Consider the following 25,659-nt stretch of genomic DNA (forward strand, 5'->3'; position numbering starts at 1 on the left):
CCCTTATTCGTTGGCAACTTTAAACATATTTCCAAATTCATTTAAAGAATGATTATTGACTATTTATGCTTCTTCTATGCAAGGCATTCAAACTATCCTCTCCACAATTCTTGGAGATTCCTACTAAATTATTCAACTTATTAAATTATCCTCAAGATTGCATGTTGAATATCATACACTCCTAATTCTTTTAAGGATTAAAAGCCTTTGTCCAAGAGCAATATAATCCATAAAGTAATTCCATGAATAAGGGTAAAATTTGCATCCGCTGTGATTTTTAGTGAACGTGTTTTTGAGACCTTTCGAGTGAAGAATGCAAGGTTTCATTATATTTGAAGACCAATCTATTGAAATTGTTAGATAACTGTGACACATCTCAATTCTAGCTTGTACAATACTCATTAGTAGTGAAATTAAAATTAATGGTTACCATAGGCAGTGAAATTAAAATTCTCTCTCTACAAAATGTAGCAACTTTGTCACATGGAAAATACATTTATTCAAATTCTAGTATCTCCATTTCAATCATTTCAATGACTGCCAAGTTTCCAAATGGTTTGTATAAGGTTTTATTAATTATACAAAATCCAAAAGTGGAGAAAGGAGTATATATCCAATAAGTTTAGGAGGAGGATAAGTAATCCCAAGGAACATTCCAATAAGATGCAGTAAGTCCTATTGAAGCTAGAAAATCCATTATAAGAACCATTTTTAGTGCCTTTTGTAGGATTTTATAGTTGTGATCTCTTGAACATGGTTTATTTTAAATGTTGAGGAACTATATTGAATAATAAGAGTGTCTTGTAAGAGCCATGATGTCTCAAACAAAGGTTCAAGTTGTTAAACATTATCCTATGAGTGATGAAAATACTTATATGCAATTCTAGTTTTTAAGATAGTGAGTGTATGAGGACATTTGACCTCATTCTTGCTAGAATTTTTCTTGTGCACATGTTTCTTCCAAGTAAGTCGCTTTTATTTGTGCATTACGACTTGTTTAGATGTTTGAAATTGTTTTGATCTCTCTTCTCCAAGTTATTGTAACATTATTGGACTACAATAATGTGTCTATTATGATGAAATATTTAAAAATATTGTATGCTACTGACTCCCACCCAACATGCTTGACCATTGGAGCAACCCTTGTGTTTGGGTATCTTGTAGAGGAGTTGGGTGTTGGGGATTCCTAGGTGGAATGCATTCTATTGCTTTCTATAAAGAATCTATTTGGTTCAATAGGTATATGCACTACGAAGGATTCAATGACTCCACCCATAAAAACTAACGACGCTATGGTGATTGTAGTTCCTAGTGCTACAATGAAATTTGATATTCTTGAAAATGTTGGTATTGATGGGGTTGCTTTTTTTGTTGGTCTTCCTAGGGTGGAGTCAACTCCATATCTAAGTATTAGTGGTTTGGGGGTCATAGTTTCTGTTGGGGGAAGTGTTTCCCACCTCCCACCCCCTACAAAGTCTTCTATTGGCGGATAGAGCTATGATCATGTTTTTTAATTTTATTGGTACCATTCCTTCAAAGGTAAACAAGCTCTTGGAAACCATTAGTCATTGGTAACATTAAAATTTTCCTTGTACAAAGGAATTTTGTATTGCTCATTTACTTCCTTTGAAGACCATGATTTGGCAATGAGAAAGCCATAGGTTTGGGTGAAGCGCTCTCTTTTAACAAAACTTTGGACAATATTCTTCAACCCCCTCATTGAACTACTTAATGTGTGCTCTGTGTGGGTTTGTCTCTCCAATCTCCCTCTCTAGTTTTGATATAATTATTTATCTGGGGCCTTTGGAAACTCTCTTGGCCATTTCATGAAGGTGGACAAGCCTACAACTTCACCGGGCCATTCTATGATCGCTTACATTTTAGTTGAAATGGATATCTCCACACCGCTTCTAGGGGATGTAGTGTCATGGTTGGAGATAGAGCTTGGATTTAATCACTGGATTATGAGAGCCTCATCTTGTAATGTTGGTGATGCTTTTTTACTAGACATCTAGCTACAAATTGTTCTCTTTTAAGTTTCAACAATGTTTCCACTTGGTGGAAGGATACAAATGATGATCATTTGACCATATGGGATTTTAATTCTCTCCTTGATTCTATCTTTGATAACTCCTCATAGGATGATGATGAGGATTGTAAATATGGATGATGCTTTTGCTAAAAATATGGGTCATGCCCCTTCTATAAATATGGGTGATACCCCTACTATAAATCTTATTGATACCACTCCTACTCCTATTGGTGCTTCCCCTATAACCATATGGACCATTATTTTCTTTCTACTCTTGATCTTCTCCAAGATTCTTCTATAAATTTACTCTAACCTTGGTGTAAACAAAGGTACAAATCGTGCTTCATTAATGGGTCCCACTTGTAGTGGGAATCCTAATGACAATATCACCTACACAGTTATCCAACATTGTATGTAGTAAAAATAGTTGATCAAACTCACAATAATGACCAACTCACCTTATTGAATGGTGATCACAATAATGACCAACCACCATTCAATAATCAGTATCCTATTATGTTCATGTATTGTTAATAACTTAGTGATGGCCTATAAAATCTGACACCCCTATTTTAGTGTTTTTCTCTTTGAATCCTTTGAGTTATGATTGTGTAAGTGCAACCCCCTTGCTAGGTTGTTGATTATAATAAAAAACATTGATGGAATACAATATTTAATGTTTGTACTTTCTTTGTTACTTCTATGACACAAAACATCGATGAACTACAATATGGGATATACATCCTTATTTTTAACAATATTAAGCTCTACTATTTGTAGATATTAATGAGGTCACTATCTAGGAGCATAATATGTCAATGATTTATAAAGAAATCAAAGTCACCTATACAATTTGTCAACTATGCTCCTACATACCAGATTATTTCTTGTTTAGAGGTTTCCTTAAAAATATATTTTCCTTCAACTCCAAACACATGAAAATATCCTCCACTAAATGTTACATGAGCTTTTTCCAAAAGAAGGTGTCAATAGATGAACATTGCTTCAAAAGATATATGCTTGGAATAGTAAAGTTAATCACTATTTTAGGAATAACGTGAGGAGATAAGTTGGATGTATGTTTATGAAGATATGAATTGCAACAATTACAAAACTCTACCATCAAGGAAATTATGGGATTCCTTAAACATTCTAGCCAAGATTAAATGTTTTTTTCAAGGATTTTCTTTCAAATTATCTATAATTTAGCTTATGTTGATTTCTACTTAAATTGGTCATAAAAATTTAATTTGTGTATATGAGGATGACTTCAATTTGATTTAGATATGAGCCACTTCAATTCTTGTAATGTCATATATTGCATAATGTTACAAATTGAAATTACATTTTGAACTCACTTTGGTGTCCACCTCCCCTAGCATGTTTTAAGGCACATTTTGACCTTTGCATTACCTTTTTTTGGCCCATGATGCCAATGCATTGCCTCTTGCACTTTCCTTTTTTTTCAAAATTTATATTTTAGGTGTGTTGACCTTGTGATACTCTAGTGTTTTACCTTTTTTCAAAGGGTAAATTGTTGGGATATTAGCATGAAAAACATATGTCCATTTGACCTACTAATCTCCCATGATTGTTTGGCATTTGGTCACTATTTTGGATAATTTCACAACCTATTACCTACCTAGGTCAATAGAAATTTATATAGAATGAAGCAAAATGATTGAGGACTCCCATATCTCCTTCATATTCCTCGTTTGAACTTCTCTTTGATTTGTATATTCAAGCTATCAATTTTTACACTCTTATTGATGACTACTTTTGCAATCTTGTCTTTCTTAACTTCCTAGTAATTATGAGTTGAAACTAATTTTTTGTTTTTCTCTTAACTTCCAATGTTATTTTATTAAATAGTGTATAATAATTTTGTTGTTTTGATTGGCATTTTGTAATCTCAATTTCCTTTCTATTACCACTCTCATTTATGTTCTAGTTTAGCATTACAATTTGTATTACTGTTTCTAGACACACTTAGGATAAGAAGACATTATTTTTCTAGTTTCTACATGTGGAGATAAAAAACCAAAGAAAAGGCTTGACCATTCATGGTGATCTCATTAGTAGACTTGCAAGTTATCAACTGGATCCCTTCACAAAATTAGAGCTCGTACTCTCTTTTCTCTCTCCTTATCATTTATATTTCTACTTAAAAATAAGTGGACTATTTGTCTTCTTTTGTATTTGGTATCCCCTAATTCATTGTTTTTGTTGTCTTTTTTGCTTGTTGCACAAGCTTGTCTGAAAATCTAATGAAAATTTTAGATTTTGTAACATTTTCTAGAAGACAACATGAGACTAAGACAACATGCAAGCACTACAACACATCTATTGATGTTTTCACAATTGTAATAGCATCTTGGGCAATAAGCTTCATCCTCTAGTGTTAAGTTCTTTATTTTCTACTATTTCAGTCTTTACATCAAATTTGTCACATTTGTCCATTTTTTTTATTCTACATATTTTTATTAGCTCACTTTCAATGGCTTTTCTAGGTTGATTAATGTAATTAAAAAAAGGATAGCTTAAATTCTTAATTACTAGTTGATGATTATTGAATGGTGATCACAATCAACTTAGAGATCTATTTCATTTCACATGATTATCATGAATTGTGTCCACCTGAAATTGAACAATGTCATATCACTTTTTCTTTAAATATTTAAACTTATATGCATCTCTTTAGTGTTGTCCTTCAATTCCTGAAAGGTTTGCTACTCAAACTTGCAAAAATATGTTGAAAATACCTCTTTGTTGACAAAAGGTTTTTCTGTCTCCTCATTTGACATCATTTAATCCACCATTATTCAACTAATATCCATATCTCGTGTGACAACATAGAACTATGATGACTAGTTTAGTTGATAGATAATGCTCATACAAACTCACAAGATACTACCGTATCAATGATCTAGTGAGAAACTCTTAAATTCCATGTACAAGGCCTTATTAAATATGCTAAATAAAACTTCATAATTTTTATGTTGTTTTTTATACAAATAGAATATGTGATTGCATAACATACATTACATATTACATCAAGTTACAACTTATATTTCAACACCGTGTTCAATATGGCAACATAATGTAAATCAAATGTATTAAATACATGAAAACTCAAAACACAATTGTATATCCAAGAAACTCTAAAAAGTAAAAAATTATATGGAACTATGGCATTGGAGGGATCTACTATCGAATAATCCAAGTATGAGGTAGATATGAAGGAAAACTCTAATGTAGTATAGTCCTCTCTTTGTGTGATTTTGTGTCTATTCCAATACCAAATTTCTAAAAATAGATTCATTTTTAAAATGATTCTTTAGATGTTCACTTTGGAATACCTCTTTTCTATCATTTTTTTAACATAGAGTAAATAGATGGATTACAACAGTAAAAACTTTTGGGTTACAATAATACAAGTCTCAAGAAAACAAGTGCCCCAGAAGAGTTCAGAATATTAGCTAGCCTTTTGTCTCAAAAAGAGAACTACTATAAACACTTACACATATGCAGCAACTAGTAATCATTAAACACATACATTTGGAGTAATCAACATTCACATAGAGACTTATTAATACAAAAAAGTGTTCTTGACACCAAAAAGGCCTGAAAGAAGTGTCCAACAATGTCCTATCTATCTCCATGCCTTGGTAATGCTTGATCATGATGAACCCTATAGTCAACACTGGATCTGTCTTCAATACTAAGCTTCTCAATAAACTGATGTAGGTTGTCCATTTCTCTTTGGTTGAGCATATCCTTGTGAATGGAGAAGTACTGACATAAGACAATGTCTTTTTGGTGGATAATGACTTGACCCTCCCTCATTAGCATCATGAACTTGTCTGTGGTAATCTATAAGGTTGCAACAACCTATGACATAATATAAAAATGAATGAGTTTACATCCAAACTCAATAAGCTGCCTCCTTCTCTTTTGAAAAATCTCTCCATTTCTCTCCTTCTAAAGAAACCACAAAATTTCACAAGTAAGAACAAACCAAAAGGTGTTAGACTTGAGATCAAAGGAATCAACAAACCCAGTTAAGACTTCACTCCATGACATACCAGGATTGTTATTCCACACAATGGGTGACCCAAAGAAGATAGACCACACACATTGGGCAAAAGAACAATAAAAAAAAAGTGTTCAAAAGATTTAGGAATAGAGCACACACCACAAACAATAGGACAACACAACTCATGAGGTAAAGTATTACCAACAACAAGTTTTCTTAAGAGCAACAACCATATAAAGCAATACCTTTAGGCTCATAGGGAGAGTGCTAGAAGAGGTTAAAGATAAATTGCTATCTAGAGATCAGAAGTTTCACCCCCCCAACCAAGATTAACCCTGTCAAAGATAGAACAGTCGTCTTTAAGCATATTATAAATCTGCTTAGTAGAAATAGTATTGAAACTACAACCATCTTTCCACTTGATCCACCTCAAATACTATTCAATATTCATAATATAACTAGGAAAAAAGTTGCCCACAACTTTGGTAATGATAGAGTAAGTTTTTTCTGAGTGTTAGGTATGTGGTGTTTAATAGAAAATTCTTCCCATTTCCCTAACCTATTGTCAACCATAATGTCATTTTTTTCTGAGTGTTAGGTATGTGGTGTTTAATAGAAAATTCTTCCCATTTCCCTAACCTATTGTCAACCATAATGTCTTTAACAAGAGAAATGTCATGTTTAGACCAATTCTTGGCAGAACAACTTTGAGTAAGAGCTAGAGGTTTGCAATTAGTCTCCACACCCCAAGATTGAATATGTAGGATAACCCCCACACGCTCCTTGACATAGGATAAGAGTTCTAACTTGGGCCCATGCCTTCCAGATAGATTGATTTTTTTGGAACCAAATATTGTCAGCTGAAAGTTACCAAACACTTTATCACATAGAGGAATATTAGTCCAACTCTTACCTTTTTTGATCCCTAGTCTATATATATTATTCCTATACTGAACTTTTGATGGTTCATCTCCTGACAGGGTATTCACATTCCATTTGGAAGCCACTTCCATTACCATGTGCCTTAAGGTCTTTGATACCTAGACCCCCTTTATCTTTGGGAAGACAACACCATTCCCACTTTACACAATGCCTTTTTTTGTTCCCAACACCATTAGACTACAAGAAGTCCCTCATAATGTTTCCCAAGCTAGCATTCTGATAATTGGCCAATAACCAAGTAGATGAAAAGTAGATGTGATGGGTAGATAGAATTTTTTGGACCACTTGAACTCTACCAGCTAAAGAAAGCATATGAGTTTGTCATTTTAAGTATTTTTTTTTATCAAATTTAGAAAAGATCTAGGCAGATGAAAAGTAGATGTAATGGGTAGATAGAATTTTTTGGACCACCTGAACTCTACTAGCTAAAGAAAGCATATGAGTTTATCATTTTAAGTATTTTTTTAATCAAATTTAGAAAAGATCCAATTCCACATGTTGTTGAGAGAGGGATCAATAGAGAAAGGTATACCTAAACATGTGACAATATCATTTGGTCCTAACCATTGCTATCATTTGTTAACTATCCAATTCGAGTGAGAGAGGGACCATCCTATAATGGATGACTTATGAGGAGCAATTTTGGCCCTCGAGACCTCACAAAAATATAGAAGTCTGCTAACCATGTTGTTAAAGTTACCTTCCTCCAACTCAATAAACAATGTTGTATCATCTACAAACTAGGCATTAAGAAAAACCTCTTGATTAGGAAGAGCGATACATTTAACCGGGGCCCCTAGGTGAGTAGCCCTAAAAATATAATACAAAGCATCAACAACTATCACAAATAGAGAAGGTGCAATTGGACACTCTTGTCTAATGGATCTTTATAGAGTAATACTATCAGTGGTACCACCATCAACATCAATGATAGTAGAGGAGTCTTTTAGCAGAATATCAATCTATTTACAAAAATAGGAGGGAAAGCCAAAGGCTTGAAGCATACCCTTCACAAAAGATCATTCAATGTGGTCATATGCTTTTTCAAAATCAAGTAAAACCATCATTATACTTTGATCATCACTTCTAGCCCAATGTATAGCTTCCCAACTGGTACTCAAATTCTCTAGAATAAACCTTCCCTTAATAAATCTTGTTTGTGTTGGGGGATATGAATTCATTTAATAGGTTCCCAATTCTTTTAGCCAAAGCTTTAGCCACAATATTATAAGAAAGATTTAATAATGTGATTGGCCTCCACTTCTTAACTTGGATTTATCTCCCCCTTTAGGTAATAATTTGGCAAACCCTCTCTTGATATCAATACCTAGAGACCCAACCTTGAAGGCATCTTCATATACTTCTAGGAGCTCGGAGGCAATCCACTCCACATTGTGCTTGTAAAATTCAGCAGGGAAGACCATTAAGGCTGGGAGATTTTTCATTGGCAAGAGAGAGCATATCATCTTTAATTTCTTCAAGAGATATGGGAAAATCTAGCCTTCTTGCTTCAATATCAAAAAATTTCTTGGGAATCAACTTGAGGCATTGTTCAAGCCTAGAGTAGTTATCCTTGGTAAATTCTATAGTAAAGAGCTCCTTATAGAATGAAAAAAGGCATCTTTAATACAATTAGGATCATTACTGACATCACCATTAATATAAATTTCCTCAATCATCTCTCTTTTGTGTTTGGCTCTAATGATGTTAAAGAAGTATTTAATCCCATTGTCTCCATCCTTCATCCAATTCATTCTAGTTGTGATCTTCTGACCTTTAATTTTGTATTGTCGATGCTTTCACAAATGGCATTTAGTTTTTGCTAATCTCTCTTCTAGCTAAGGATCACATCCTTTCAATTGAAGTTCTTTTTCAATAAGGCTTAAATTGCTTTGAAGCTGTTGCTCCTCTCTAATTCTATCTATGGCTTGTTTTTTTCCTATAATCTAATAAAGCTTCCTCCAAGAATCCACAAGAACATTCCACCTATCTCTATGTTGCAACTCAGGGTTACATAGTTTACAAAGACTAGTTAGCATGCTAATGGCGTCATCATTATCCTTTCTCTTAAGTAGGGAAGTATTAAGTTTGAACCTTGCACTATTCTTTCTTTTGTCATCAGGGATGTTATCCACACACACTCTGACATATTTTGGATGATGATCTAACATAGAAGAGGGGGAGACAATCATAGGAGCATGTCCATCCTATTTTTCTATAGAGAATAAATGCTCTTCAATATAAATCCTATCCAATCTACAATAAACTCTTTGGGGCCCAACTTGATTGTTGCACCATGTAAACCAAATATTAGAGGACTTGTTTTTTAGAGCCAAAGGGTTAGCAATTCTAAATTTCCTCTTGAAGTTAGCCTAGAAAAATTGTTCATTGCCTTTCCAACAATGGAGAACTCCCCCACACTTTTCTTCCTTGTTCTCTACCATGTTAAAATCACCAACAAAAATCCATTGTGCCTTAGGCAAGTTATTGGACAACCATTCCCACAAAATAACCCGATCGCTATAGTCATTAGGAGCATAGATGTTACAAACCCCAATTAAGAGATCATTATGTTAAAAGATAACCCACAAAGCTATATGAGAGAGAAAGGAACCATTAGAGGATATCTTACTAGCTCATTGTGGGCCTACCATAATTGCAGTACCCCCCTTACCTCTGAGATGACTGGAGTAAAATCCAATAGACTAATCCCATTTGAATTTCAACATAGTATAAGCTTGAAACCCTACAACCTTAATCTCTTGAAGACATATTGTTAGAGTGGGGTTTCCATTGATCTGTCAATGCCCGATACAACCACTCAACTTATATTACACAAGAGGCAGTTAAGCCCTTGTCACAAATCCCGAGGGGAGCATTGAACAAATTTCCAACAATCTCCCCCTTAGTGTTACCCGAGGGTCTGAGGGTTCAAAATTGTGACGAAGCTCTGATACCACTTGTTAGAGTGGGGTTTCCATTGCACCAAAAGACTGATCTATTAATGCACGATACAACCACTCAACTTATAGTACATAGGAGGCGGTTAAGCCCTTGTCATGAATCCTGAGGGGAGCGCTGGACAAATTTCCAACACATATGATGTCCTTATCCCTAAGATTATTGTACCATTTCCTAACCATGTACTTTATGTCAGACATCTCAAGCCTTCTCACATTCCAGCTATGCATGTGCATCATTTATATTGTAAAGATTTGTTCTTCTTGTAGAGTTTGTTAAAACAATCTGGAAGATCTTTCCCTGATTTTCTATTCTCATTAGAAAGAGATTTTCAATCATTTTCCTCTTTTTTTGCATTTTTATTGGTAACTTTAGTGAATGGCTCTTCATTAACAATGTCAACAGCATTGTTAATGTTTTTCTGGCAGACTATTGATTTCAATGGCCCGACTACAACCTTATGTCTATTCAAGGATTCATTGTGGGCTTTCCTAAACTTATCTACTCTTTCATTAATGGTATTAAAAGATATCTATTGTGCATTAAGCTTGGTTGGGGGTAAAGCTATAACAATACCCTCAGCCTTCTCCTTATCAGAATCAGAAAATGATTGACAATCTGTTATGGAATTGGGTAGACCAGAGCCTGAGGGCACTACTTCAAAATCTTGTTCAAACAAAGGGTTATTTAGGTTGATAAACTTATCATTTTCGATTGTTTCTTTGAAAGCCTCATTAGGGAAATCACCATTATGGTTCTTGGGAGATTTTTTTCTACCATTTAAACCTCTATATGTAGGTGGATTGGTTAGATTAGAGATATTAACCCTAGAATTATGCACAATACCTCCCTCCTTAGCAAAATCACTCACATTCATTCCCTCTCTAGGGATAGATTTAAAATTGCTATCAAAATTAGGCTTTTGCATGCTGCAGAGAGCCGGACACTCCTTTTTGGTGTGTCCATTATTTTTACAATAGAAGTAGGACCCTAAAATTCCTTAGAAGGGAAACTTCTCGCACAAATTTCTCCTCTTCTAGGTCCATCAAAATGTAGTTTGGAAATTCAATATCGAGTGCTAGGGCTATCAGAATCCTAGCATTAAGATGTGGTAGGGTATACCGAGCATCTTCCACTTGTAAAATAGAGCCAAGAGACTGAACAATTTGAGCAATAAATGACCAAAATTCAGGCTGGAGGTTTTTAATTTCTATCCAGTGAGGAGTGGAATAAGCCACAACCTGAGCCACAACCTGCTTGACCTGTCCTTTAGCCAACTATTGGAAGGCCCCAAAAAATGACCTACCTACATTCCAATGAAAAAAATTAAGCACTCTTTCCTACATCCCATGGGTTTTAAAGAAAACCACAAAAATTCCCTTTTGAATCATTCTACAAAAACTAATTTGGATTCCTAGCTTCCTCCCCCAAATGTTAGCAATCCAATCATCAAAAAACTTGCGAGAAGGTAAAGAATCTTTATCAAGACAAACAAAGAAGATAGTAATATCCTTCAATCTCATTTGTTCCTTCCTAATAGCCAAGACCATATCTTCGTTAGGGGGAGAGAGAGAGAGAGAGAGAGAGAGAGAGAGAGAGAGAGAGAGAGAGAGAGAGAGAGAGAGAGAGAGAGAGAGAGAGAGAGAGAGAGAGAGAGATTAAAAGTCATTAGGTGTAGACTTACCATCTCGACTATCTCCACAGGTTGCTCTGGGTTCTCTCCCAGCCAATCCACTTCCATCAGTTGAGGGTCCTCTTGAATTTCCTTCCTCCCTGCAAAAAACTCCATTGAAAGATGTTGAAGGTGGACATTTTGGCTTAGCCTGATTGGCTAAAACTGCGTTATACAACGACTTAATCCCTCCTTTATCATTACCTGGTAAGGATTTAACGTCAAGGGCGTTGCTGCAATCATTATCCATAACCCTTTGATCAATGTCCATTCTGGACTCGAGATCATGATGATTATTCACTCCTTTGCGCATAGTTAAATCCAGATGGGAGCCGAGAGGACTTGGCTCCTGAGACATGTTTACAAGAACCCTAAGCAGCACTAAAACACAGATCACAAGGAAAGAAGAAAGAGAACAAAAAAGACTTGCAAGAACAAAAGAAAATGATGGCAAGGACACGCAATAAGGACACAAAATTCAAAGAAAACCACACAGGCCACGTAAAGAAATGAAAAGTAGCCACAAAGGTCTGCAACAAGTACGATTGCCAACAATACATCCACCGAGAGTTGCCTAGTTGTAGACCTCAAAGAGGGAGATTGTTCTTTGTATCATATTTTTCTTCCCCTTTGAATATAAAAATAGGCAATAAATTTGGAGTTGTAACATCAAAGTTCACAATGTCTATTCCTCTTTCCCATTTGATACGTTTTCCCATGGAATCTTTCTTTGTTTGAGCCTATTACGTAGAAATATGATGTCTAGCATTGTTCCATGGAAACATTTTGATACTAAAGATCAAATATGCCCACTTGACAAACAACCAAGATATTACTAAAATTAATAAATCATACCTTGTAAGTGGTGAAGGTTTTGGTGGCTCAAAATGTTTAATGTAAGAAGATATAGATGCCTAAATATTACAATTATAATATTTTCTTCATCCTCTATGATAAAGAAAGGCATATTTCTATTTCATAAGAAATGAATGCTCACCCTCAATTTTCTAATCAATGACGTCCATACAAATACAATTCAACTTCTAGTTCATATAAACTAATGAGCTCGTTTTATGGAAGAAAATTACACATTCCCTTGTAAAGTGGTTCTTTACTCTTCTTGATAGCCTATCATCTTTGTAGTAAGCCAAGAGTAACCAAGATTTAGTCCTAATTTTTTATATCAAATGCTCAATTTAAATGTTACAATAATCTTAGTTTAGTTATTTTGTTGAATATTACATTATGTGGATTATCCCATTCATTGCATGAAATTATAATAATGTAATGAGTTCATATTAAATGAATCTCACAATGGATATCTATACCTCAAGTCACTTTTTGCGATGCTTTTGTAATGAAGAGAAAAAAATCTTGCAATCATATTTTGTATTTTGAAGAATTTGCCCTCTTGAAAAAGTCAGTGATACTTTTTCTAAATTCATGAATGAGCATATTTGCAATGATTTTTGAAGTACCATGTTTCTTTCCATGTGTTATTTATCTATTTGATAATGAAAAACAAGTAAGACATTCTTAGTTTCATGTTGCAAAAAAATTATACAAGCATTGCCTTGTATATCTTACGAGAGTTGATTATTTGTTCAAGATTCTACTCAATTTTAGAGCTCATAATAATCTCTTAACCATTCTTCAATCAAGCAATGAGAGCTCATATTTATGATTGGAGTGCTCTACAAGTTTCTACTTTGGAATCCATGCTAGTCACATACACGAGAAGAAAAGGCACACCTTACCACCCACTTCTTACAATGTTGGTAAGGATACATGTGACACGAGCTCCTTGATCCTTGTACCCTTGGATACTCCTCTTATTTTCTCCTAGCACGTGGTTGTCCTTCCTGAACATGACAATGAAGCTTCTAACACTCACTATCCCAAACCTTGATGATTGGATCAAGTGATTTCTCAATTTCTTGGAGCGTATTCAAACATTTATCTTCCTTTCTAGAAGAGCGATTTCTTCTTTGTCTATATTTCCTAAAGATCTTGAGACTTTTAGCAATGGCTTGTTTCTACTCACATATTATCAAATCATAATTACTCAAACCAAAATATATTTCTACATCCTCTTTCCAACTTAAGGTCATGCTATTTCAAATTGCATGCTAAACCAAAAAAGTTCAACCCTAGAAATGTGTTGAAGATATCCATAGTTTACTATGAATAGTATCATAGTTGTTTGGAAAGCCATGAAATAGACCCAACACTCTAAACAAGCCATGTTTCTAAAGATTGATTTGAAAGGCTAACAACATTGATGACCCTCTATTTTTACCATACTTGGTGCTCTTGGATATGGCCCTAACTTTAATTAGTTCAATAAAATGATCTTTTTGGATGCCTTTGCGTGCATTAGTTGGCAGCAATGTAAGACCAAGGTAAGGTAGGTTGGATGTTGGATTGGGTCGTGGTGATACCTCTAGTGCAACAAAAAATAATAATAATAAGCATCAATATCAAGCTTTTGGACTTCAGTGATCCATCTAATGAAGTCACCCCATGCTCTGTCTTTGTATGTGTTTGATTTTGAAGGGTTCTCATATTGTTGGCAAACTCTCTCTATTGAAACAATCAGAGGAATCATCTTAGCTAAGTTATCTAATCAAATAGTGAATGCTTAGATTGCAGATACATCAAAACTTTATGCTTGGCTTCTGGTTTAACTATTCAATGGCATGACACTCAATGTTGTCGTCAATCATTCTTGCTATGCCTCCTTTGCTTCAAAACTACAACTGAAAGTAGATTGGTCACGGGGAAATCTTTTGATTTTTAAGCATTCCTTTTGCCTTTCAGACTTCCTTAGTTAACCTTTGGAATGGTGTCCAAGCTAGAATTGAGAAAAAAAAACTCCTAGTGGATTACCTAGCCACTCTCTTTGGCTGGTAAATTTCAGGTTTGCTCTGAAATTCTTGCAACCTCTCATGTGTATTACTCTTCTAGTTGGCTGCCTTTTAAAGCTTCTTACATGAAGCTAGATAAAGATCCTCGTGATATTTTGTGTGCCTCTCCAAAAGACCACAAGGGTTTTCACCGTGTTTCCAAGAGTTTGATTGCTTTTTGTGGGACTTGAGCAGTCTTGGGCTTCTCTCTACTCAATGGCAAGGGTTGGCTCTTTGAGTTGAATGAGTTTTGTGCGTGCTATTTTTGGAATGAAGCTTTGAAAACTCTCCTTAGGCATCACATTTCCTTTGGTTTTCTGGCTGATCAGCCTGCTTGGAAGGGGCTTAGCTTTCAAACCTTTCTACTCGTGAAAGGCATAGTTCATATCGAGGGCTCTTTCGTTGCTGAAAGTATTTGGTATGCTTAGGAAATCATTAGCCCTAGCTATAGTGGTTTCGTTCGGGCTTAAGAGATGGGCTTTCTTTCAATTAGCAAAGTGGTTTTGGCTTATTCAAATTCAAGGGGTCCCTCTCGCTCGTCTGTAATGGGCCCGTGCCACACAGTTTCACAAAAAGGTTATCCTTACAACTCCAGATTTGTTTTCCAAAGCAACTATGAACCTCCACTCTTGGGAGGCTTCAAAAATTCAGCATCAGCTCTCTTGATCAAATCAAGAGACATTTGAGTGTCTCATTAGCCGTTCCTCCACTGATACACAAAACTGGCATTCATATGGTCAAAACCTTGGTCCTAAATTCTTTGTGAATTTGTGTATAGTTTATAATTAATAGACGCTAACACTTATTCATCAAAAGAAAATACAGAAACTGGTAAATGAAGTTTTAGCATGTTTTGTAAACTGTTTCTTCTTAAAAAATCACTCTTCAAATCTTGGCATTCAAAAAAATTGAAACTAAACTAAACAATACAATGTTCACGAGAAATGCCAAGTTTACATAAAATGTAACCAAAACCATTTGCTTCTGCATAAATGATCCATTGAATACAATAGCAAAAGCTGATAGCAAGAACATAACTAGGATATGATGGAAGTCTATAATTGTTGGAGTTGAAAATTTAATTATATAATTATTATATTTCCAGAATTGATCTCAACAACAGGTTTATTATGTGCCAAAGACTCTGTGAATTCATGATCTCAACAACAGATTTACTTCTCAGGTGACAGTCAAATACAATCTGTCAGATTCTAGTTCCTTATAAAGTGTGCATGGTTTTATGGAAAATTTCAAGGCAGCAATGGAATTTCTTTCGGCCATTTTGATAGTGCTTGGCTGAAGTACTTCGTTTCCAACTCTAATTTTTATAAGCAGTGATAATGAAGACAACCAAATTTCAATGTGTATCTTTTGTTTGTTGTCCACAGTCATTGTGTTGTCAGAATGCAAAGGGAAGACCATCACGAATGAATGTCAATCTCTATACATCAAACCACTGGCAGGGAATGTGATAAAATGCAAGTATCAAAAACACTATTAAGTTCAAGATTTTATGGGCCACGAGTAGAAATTTCCATTTTATCTGTCCCTTCTGAATGGTTGAAAATTCTGTTTTACTGCTATGCCTTAAATGCAATGCCAAGCAATTAATTCACTTAAAGGACCCAAGGTACACTAAACTTTCGGTTGGAACTCACTAACAAAATAGTGGGGTTGAACCCGTTGCATCTAGGCATCAAAACAATGGATTGATCAAATTTGCATTCAAATACTCAATACACAGCTCTTTACAACTCTTCATTTCACGTTTTGGGACAGTCATGAGCATTGCAGCCTCAAATTCTTACTGCAGACACAAGTTGAATATGTGTTCTTGTCTTCATACATCATAGTCTGCACAATCATGAATATTCTTATCAAGGTTTGGCTATCGTTTCCTGTCATTGATGGTTACCATTAATTCTTGAAGTGGTGACAAGCAAATGATCAGAGGGATACCTCTAAGATGAATAACACATAGCAGAACAGTTAGTTGTTCCATTCTTTTCAAGTCATTGTCATAAACATGGAAGTGAGCTATCTTGGATGTGGAGAACCTAAAGTCTCTGAAAATACAGATGATGGTTCATTTGGGGTATATAATACAGATGGCAGTGATTTTGGATCCATGGAAAAGCGAAATGAACCACTGATTGATTTCATGTACTGAGAAGCATTATTCTCAATGATAAAGGCATCCTCAAGCTCACGTACAATGTCTTCCATAGAAGGCCGACGAACAGATAAAGGCTCCACACTTGTCATTGCAGTTTCTACAACCCTCCACATAGCTTCTGGCGCATAACTTGTTCTGATCGTTGGATCAACTATTGCATCAATATTTGATTCTTGAATGAAAGGTTTTGCCTGCAACATATAAATACTTTCTTAGAATGTCAGGAAAAAAATTAAATACATAAAAGACATAATGCAAGTGAATCCAGAAATATATGTTTGACTGACTAATGCTTGAGCAGGATGTAAAGGTCCAAAAAAAGCTACAGCATGTCTTCAAGTTGGGCAAGTGAACAAATTTGACACAAGCATCACTGTGATAGAAACATTTCATCAAGTATAACACCTAAACTCATATATTCTACTATAAATATGTTGGCATAAAGCTTCCAAATCAGAAGCCGGAAATAGTTAAATTATCATCTACAATGATCCAAATCCTCAAAGCTAAGTATGCCACGTTCTGATTCTTCTTTGCTTTAAAATAAATAATAAAGTATAATACATGTTTGAGGCAAACACTAGTTTAATTATATTTGCATTAATTAAGTAGAACTATACTTGCAGCATAGTTCTCAAAACCGTGTGCTCATCATATTTTGCAATAGTTCACAAGCCATGTCTTTTTTTGACAGTAACATTAGTGGCTTGATATGATGTCTCAATTTCAAATGGAGTATAGAATTATAGAAAGTAACCATGAAGATACTTCAAAGTTTCAAACAACTTCATTTTTTTATGCCACTATACTTGTTGCCTCTTTAGGTACTAGATCAAGCTGTAATATTTCACATTCCCACCATCAAAGCAAATGAAAGATGTTCAATATAAAGATCTTTAGGGATATCAGAAAAGAGGGCAATATCCCATTTCCAACCTGCATGGAACTGAAGATCAATAAAGAATTTGGAGATACAAGATGTTTAAGAATTTTTTAGGCATTTTTCTTCAAACAAGAAACCAGAAGATTTCAATCTATATCGAGATAGTTGTTTTTACCCTTTCATCTCCAATCTCATGCCACAATCTCTAGACATCACATCATCAATACCTTTCATCTTTAATTCCAGTAATGCAATGTTATGCAGGTGTTGTCATCTTCTACATGAATTATTTGATCCTCAGCTTGCACCATTGGAAATTCACATGTTAATTCCTTTGAATACTTATGCATATAATGCAAGAAATTTTTGAAACAGTTCCTTTGTATGAAGACAATCTTAGAAGGCTTTTTCTTTCGATCAAGAAAACAACACATCTCAACCTGTGTCTAGATAGTTGCTCTCCCTTTTCATCTCCACATCTCTCCGTTGCCATGCCACTATTTCTAGACATCTCATTATTAGTGCTTACCTTCTTCTATTTCATGAATGCAATTTTATGAATCTGCGTTGACCGCCACTTTATAAATCATTTGATTCTCGAATCTCATCTTGTCCTATATAAAATTTGTATGCTAATTTCTATAAAATCTTATGCATGATGTGAATGGAATTTTGAAAAAAAAAAAAAAAATGTTTACGAAGATATTGGAGCTTGAAGCTTGTTGATGCATTTTGGAACTAAACCACCATGGATATCCTTCACATAAAAGAATAAATGGGATACGCTTGAAGCATCCAAATGGAGAATACATTTGCAACTTTTTTCTTGTTTTATAACTTGCAAGTTCCATGAATACTGAGGAGTTATGTTTCTTGTAGATGTCATTGTTTCTTGTTTTGGATTCTTCGAAGAAACTTTATGTTCAGAGTATGGATTTACCTGTGTTATAATCATTCAAGGTGAGGAGTAGATTGGTGTGCTTGTGTCCATAAAAGGAAATTATATGGATGTCATAATCATAAAACTTTTAAATAATACAGGCAACTGGTTAATATAGTGTAACCCAAGATGTTGTAAAACTGGACCCTGGATTCTTTTACCGACACAGAATGATTAGCACATGGTTTAATTAAAGTTCTTGGTGCTTACTATTGTAATGTACTAGATTCCACCTTCTTTGAACTAAAGCAAGAAACATGAAATTTATTCAACATACCCATTCCACCAGGCTCCATTCAGATCGGGGCCTGTGTATATTAAGAGGCTCACGGCCACATATTATTTCCAACAGTACAACACCAAAGCTGAAGACGTCACTCTTTACAGTGAGTTGCTGACTTGAATAATATCTGCAAAACGTACCAGTGTGAGAAGCCCTTCAGGTCAGAAATTTCGTATATGACAATTACAGATTGTAGGTGCTACAAATTCATTGACACTTCCACTCTTAACATGTTATTGTGAGGAATGGGCCTTTTGCTACCATATTCAACATAAGTAAAAGCATGCCTCTATATCACCTAAAATTTCTTATTTCAGCTTAGCACCTTCAAATCCCTATTCTTTCCGATTTCCCTACTTGTAATATCATGCTTATCTGTTTCACTAATTACAATCTCTGAAACCTCCTACTATTGCCTCATTGTCAGTTTCTTGTGGGTGTATCCATCTAACAAACTATTTTGGAAACAAGAAACCTTGCTAAAAGAAGATGAATAAACATATTGAAGCACTTCTCACTCATAAGAAAATTGGGATGATGACCTACTCAGGGTCTAAATAACCAGCAGTTCCTCGCACTTCTAATGAGACATTGTTATCTCCATCCTGAGGAGCGTACTTTGAAAAGCCAAAATCTGCAACTTTTGCAACCATGCTTTGGTCCAGGAGAATGTTGCTAGACTTGATATCTCTGTGGATGATGCATCTCTCTCCACCGGTATGCAGAAAATGTAAACCTGAAATAAAAAATAAATACAAGTTGAGAAAATGTCATTGATGTGTCCCAGTCATCAAAATGGAAGCAGTATATTATGCATATAAGGCACAAACTAAAAGATAGGTGTACCCCGTGCAGCCCCAAGGGCAATAGAAATTCGTGTTTGCCAATCTAAAGGTTTTCGCTTTGCTGCTTCACCTGTGTATAAGAAATCGTACATCAATAGATTTCTCATCATTTCCACCAGTTTGAGATAAAGTGTTCCTCAAGCATGTTATCAAATGTAAGGAGCAGTTGATACCATAGAGCCGATCTTGCAAGGAACCATTGGACATGAATGGATAGACAAGGATTTGTTGATCCTTTTCAGGGCAAAACCCCAGAAGAGGGACCAAATTCTCATGCCGAGTTTTAGAGAGAAGATTTAACTGCAAAAGAGTATTAGAATATTTGAACACTTCCAATTTTGAAAAGTTGTAATTCAGGAGACAAGTATCTTTCTCTTGATTCAGTAACAACCATATAGAAGCATTACCTCAGTCTCAAATTCACGCATTCCTTGAATAGAAGTGGTTGAGCGGACCTTAACAGCCACTTCTTGCCCATTAGCCAATGTCCCACTGTAAACAGCACCAAATCCACCTTCACCTATCTTGATAACATAATTGTTTGTTGCAGATGCTAGTGCCTTGAGAGTGAATATTTCTATGTTGAATGGCTTTGCAGGAATTTCTTTATCTGTGCATCATGAAATATATGGTTAATTTAAAATCCTATGGTATTCAGGGCATACCAAAGTTCTATTGATTTTCCATTAAGTGATATGGGAGACAAAAACGTGTATCAATAAGAACTTTCACTCCAAAATAATTGACTTGTGTTATGGAAGCCTTCACTTTCAGTTAAATGTATTGCAGTGGCCACCTAATACACTTGTACAATTCCAATCCAATTAATAGCTGTGGATCCTAACGTGCCTAAGTGCAAGTTTACCAACTGAAACTCAGTATGAGGTACACTTCTGTGACCTTCAGTATCCTAAGGTTAATAATACAAAAGAATGCTAGATGACCAATGTTTAATAGAATTTGAATGACAATGCAGACCAGCTTCAATTGTCCTTGCATTTTAAAGACAATATAGCCTAGAAAAGAAAAAAATGACATTACAGGCAATGAAAGTAGTTAAAAATATTCTGACTGAAAATTGATTTTAATAATTAATCCACAGTAACCTCTTTAGAATTCTATTAATGAAAATCAGCAATATTGGTCAACAACAGATGGAAGATTATTGGTTAGTATAATTTAGAAATATGCAATCAATTTTAATCCCAAAAAGCACTTTTATTGTTTGGTTGAGTCTTTGGCATATTGTCATAACTTCCGTTGGAGACAGACCATTTCTTTAGGTCTCATACATCATTAAGTAAAGATTAAGAAGGATTTCTGAAATTGCATGATGATCCTATGAATTTCCGCATATGATCACACGTAAGAGATAATGTGGATTGAAATACCTTTCTATTGCATTTAATGTAATTAAAAAACCTGATTTACACAGTCATGGCCGTTATTTTGCAGAAAATTCCCAATATATCCTATAGTATATCACACTTAATCACTTGCACAACTAATGCTACATTTATGGAGTGAAATTGTCATGAAAACAAATGCAAGGAATGCACAATAAATATCAAGCCATAGAAAAAGCACTTATTCAAGATAGAAAATGCCATAAATTCATTTTTTTTAGTTAGGATGCACCACAAAAATGAGTAATCAAATCAAAGGAGTCCCTTCAACGTGCAGAGAGTTTTCGTCAACAACATTATTCTCCGTAAAGCACCTAATAAGATCTTTTAATATGCTGCCCCTGTTTGTACCAATTTTTTGCCTTGAACTCTGAAGTATTTTGTCAAACAGTTTATGTGCTTATTGCATTAAGAGTTTACTTATTTCTTTACAATGTGTTATACTGTATCAACTCAGTAGATAAGCATTACTACAAACAACTTTACACAGCAGACTAGGTAGCAAAGATTTCTAATCTTTAACATATAGCTGACAAAACAACTTAGTTTCAACTATGGTAGGAATCTGTCTTTGTTGCAATACTCACAGGCTTACAATATTTGCCAAACTAACAGTCGCATTGATATTCCTATAAAGATATAACAATTTATTTTCAGAGTGAGATGTATTTGTACACTCAAAGATGGTAACAACTCTGATGTTTAACAGAAAACAACCACAGCTATACAAGCTAACTTCAATCTTTATTTGACTTGATAATCCTCAGAATTCTTAATGGTAATGTGCAATAAAGCTGCAGTATTTAAAGCAGATGTACCTCATATTGAGTGCTATTCGATTGCATTCAAGTGCCCAAATTGCAGGGTTCACAATTCTTTCATCGCATGCTTCAGTAGCAACATCCAAGAGCTCATACCAACATTTTCTAAATATACCCACCTCTGGAAGAAGTCACAAAGTCATGCAAATACAAAGAACCTGTGCTGAAAATGTTATAAGCTGCTCCCCTCAATCTCAGAATTTTTTTTACTTTGGTCTCAAAGTTCATTTGATCAAGAATGGACCCCGTGAATAAATCCATGCGCAGTAGCGTTGAAGATCAATAGTTATCAAGCTCTCAAACTTCACCCTATTCCAAGCAGCGTTATAGGACTCGGCGAGTCCCAAGGCGAGGTGAGAAAAACGAGGCAAATTGCTTCTGGACTCGGACTCAGCCAAGTCCTAACTAAATCTTGACTGACTCGCCAAGTCCTGCTGATCGGACTCTGCCATCAGCCAATGAAAAATAAAAAAGTTTTTCAGCTCAAGGGCAGGAATTTATACAAATATAACATTTAAATATTCTTATACTTTAACGTATATTTGAATAAATATTTGTCAGGATGTTTGAGATAGGTTTCAGCTTCATAGGAGTTAAAATGCAAATTCTAGATTTTGGTGGTTTTCAAAAAATTCAAGGCTAAGCCAAATTTCAGGGTTCAACATGCCTTCGACAGTGTTGCCTCGCACAACTTGTCTTGGCTATTTGAGGTCAAATTGAAGCTGGAAGTTGATGATCCTATCTTCGGTGATGAAGACTTGGAGTGGGTTGATCAGGTGGATCGAGAGGCAGAGGCAATGGCAGTGGTGACGGCAGTGGAGGAGGCTAGACCACTAGGAGACCCAATGCAGGACCCTTAGGCCGAGAGTGATCGATCTGACTCTGATGATGAGGATGATCATGATGAGCATGTCATAGAGGTTCAACTTCACACACAAAGAGAGATGATGGCTCTAGAGTCTTCCATGACTTATCTTAGGCGTAGTCGTAGGACATAGGCAACTATGAGCCTTTATTTTGATAGATGTTTTGAACTTTTGATTCAATGGATTGCATATTCCATGAGTATTATAGACATTTGACAGTGGCACTATATTTCTATTATGTTATTCAATTTAACTTTCAGTAATTTCTTTCAAAATATTGCATTTATACTTATGTGATCTATGAAAATTGTAGATGTGTGCAAAGTAGCTTCTATTTATCTTAATTATTGTGTATTTGATGTTAATTGGCTGAATGGTGCATGAAAAAAACTAAAAATCCTTTAAAATATTTGAATTTCATGGGTTTTTGATTACCGAGTCCAAGTTCGAGCTTACCGAGTCCAAGGCTGGTAACACTGGTTCCAAGCGTATATTCCATGTAGGTATAGTTACTGGAAGGACAGTGAGCTAGTCTCCCTTTTGGCACCTCTAAAGAAAACTAATGATGGTAACACTAAATGTTGTTCAAATGAATTAAGACAACCACAAAACTCAGAATGATCTTGTTGGAGAAAAATGTCGTATCCATTCGGTCGAAAGACTCTGAATCGGTATCTCCTATTAGTAATCAATTGCACCCAAAATAGTCATCATCTGGCTCAGAGAATATGAACGAATTTCTTGACCTTCAATGATTTCTGCTCATTTCAATTCACAGTAATGTCTTCCCAATTAGATGAAGGCTTTGCACAAAGGAATCTCCCGATATATTGCTATGTGAACGCCTCACTTCCAAATGGCTCATGATAAGTACAAGGAAAACCATGTGAATAATACATTTTCTTCCTCTTTGCTGAATCGACTCATATAACATTATAGAAACATGGTGCCCAAGGACCATCAAAGAGAAAACATAAGGAAAGGACCATTAAAGAATCAAAGAAAACTCGCAGATAAGCAGATTACAGTGCAAATAGGAGAAGAATGGCAATGAAATGATAAGGAAGAAAATATATTTACTAAAGGATTGAAGGATCATAGAGAAGGTGAGCACACAGACAAGTTAATAAAAGGCTTTTTAATAGACAAGTTGCAATGGGTAGGGCACATTGACCAAGCAAAAAGAATCGGAAATGTATTGCAAGATGGCAGACATAGAAATGTAAGGGTAACACTAAGAAACAGAGGACAAGAATAGCATTATGAGAAACAAAAGTTTTCTCAGAGGTACACAATTCTAAATAGATGAAGATTCAACCCCACTATGCTAGCAAAGAGAAGACAAGAATGGGAAAAGGTGGTAGCAACAAGAAACAAGAGGAAGGAAGCATGGATATACAGAGGGAAAGCTCAGTTCAGCAATAAAACAACACATTGTAAATAGGAAAGCAGGGCCACCAAGGGAAGCCTCTCAATTGTAAGATGGAATTGTAGAGGCTACCTTTGGAGGAGAGATCTTGGTTTAGGGCCAATAGGAGAGTACATAATTGTTCTTGCTGAAATACATGAGCATGAAGGCTGTAAGGTTCTGAGCTTTGAAGGATACATGAAAATATCAGTACGGAATGAGATAACTGAAAATGGGAAAGGTCATGGAAGGGTAACAATTCTAATAAAAGAATCCTATGGAAAATTAATACAAGTTGAAAAAGAAGAACCAAACAAATAGTACATATGTATAAAAATAAAGGTTAAAGAACTCATTATTTATTTGGCAGCATGTTATCTTGCCCCTAATGTTAGGATTATTTAGACAGAAAATAACAGTTCCATGCAAATATAACCAATAACACAAAGGAATAAAGCACACATAAATGAAATAGAAGAGGCAAAGATTTAATGTGGTTCACTCAATCCTAGGCTACGTCCACCAAACAGAGAGTCCAATATTATTACCCAATAACTCCATTCTGTTACAATCTTCTATCTCCCTTACAAGTTTACAACAGAACACTGCTGCAAGAAGCTATATATTCTCTTTAGAAAACCCTAACCCTAAGCCATTATTATATGACTTATGTCAGTTTAACAAGTTAACCCTAAACATACTTGACAAGTCAGCCTAGGGAAATGTTTGACGAGTCAACTCGAAAATGCTTGAGGAGTTAACCCCATGCCTTATGAAAAGTGTACAATACTTGCCTGATCAGTCGCCAAAAATCAACACCTCATGGATAAAATTTCTATAAGAAAAGGAAACTAGATAAAGAGGATCCTTATGTAGCACTGAAAAAGGATTTATTTGTGTATAACAACAGAGGAGAAACCATTTTAATCGGATATTTTAATGCTAAAACAGAAAATAACCAGGCTCTTTGTCTTAATGGCAAATGGGGAATAGATGGCAACCCTTTATGGTTGTAAGAAGAAGGTAATTAGAGTTGGGAAAGAATATCTCAAGATGAAAGAGAAGCTATCACACAGTTCAAGGAGATGTGCAACCAATATAGCTTGATTATATGTAATGGCTTAAAAGCTTGGCCAAGCTCAAGGAATATTATGTGCCAAACATACATTGGTCAAAGTGTTGTGGATTATGTTATAAGCTCAAAGAAACTTATTGCAGGCCTAACAAATCTAGAAGTGAAGGACCGCCCCATGGAAATGACATCAGACCACAATCCAATACATGCAAAGATTAATAAAAAGATAATTAGCATCAAGAAAAAATGCAAAAAAATGAAAAGAAAGGAACTGCTCAAGGCACGAACTTTCAAGAGACCAAGAAACTTTTCAAACAATGCTCCGAAAATAGTTGCAAGAAGTGGAAACCAATGAGGGATCATGTCAAACAAGAAAACTATAGATAACATCAAGTTGACCTTACTAA

At 35.1% G+C, this 25,659-nt stretch overlaps 2 protein-coding genes across 5 annotated transcripts in view; both read right to left on the reverse strand.

The window, feature by feature from the left end:
- LOC149551152 (uncharacterized) overlaps window positions 1–12,248 on the reverse strand; it is an 82,201-nt gene extending 69,953 nt beyond the window's left edge. Inside the window, exons 1-2 of one of the 2 annotated variants that reach the window (XM_089786738.1) lie at window positions 11,848–12,248; window positions 11,656–11,744 (exon numbers count right to left, since the gene is read on the reverse strand). In XM_089786738.1, coding sequence (XP_089642864.1) covers window positions 11,656–11,744; window positions 11,848–12,001 — 243 coding nt within the window. In that variant the 5' untranslated portion in view covers window positions 12,002–12,248. Of the gene's footprint in view, window positions 1–5,381; window positions 5,924–11,655 lie in introns of those variants that run through there. The other variant, XM_089786739.1, reaches the window with a different exon arrangement.
- Window positions 12,249–16,239: 3,991 nt separating this feature from the next.
- Window positions 16,240–25,659, reverse strand: part of LOC149551153 (nodulation receptor kinase-like) — a 54,779-nt gene continuing 45,359 nt past the window's right edge. For all 3 annotated transcript variants that reach the window (XM_089786740.1, XM_089786742.1, XM_089786741.1), the window contains 6 exons: window positions 20,084–20,286; window positions 19,850–19,976; window positions 19,678–19,746; window positions 19,378–19,567; window positions 18,826–18,958; window positions 16,240–16,916 (listed from right to left, as the gene is read on the reverse strand). In XM_089786740.1, the coding sequence (XP_089642866.1) occupies window positions 16,587–16,916; window positions 18,826–18,958; window positions 19,378–19,567; window positions 19,678–19,746; window positions 19,850–19,976; window positions 20,084–20,286 (1,052 nt within the window). In that variant the 3' untranslated portion in view covers window positions 16,240–16,586. The remainder of the gene's footprint in view (window positions 16,917–18,825; window positions 18,959–19,377; window positions 19,568–19,677; window positions 19,747–19,849; window positions 19,977–20,083; window positions 20,287–25,659) is intronic.

This window comes from Cupressus sempervirens, chromosome 6, assembly GCF_028749045.1.
Source record: "Cupressus sempervirens isolate cs-2001-9-10 chromosome 6, ASM2874904v1, whole genome shotgun sequence".
Lineage (NCBI taxonomy): Eukaryota > Viridiplantae > Streptophyta > Pinopsida > Cupressales > Cupressaceae > Cupressus > Cupressus sempervirens.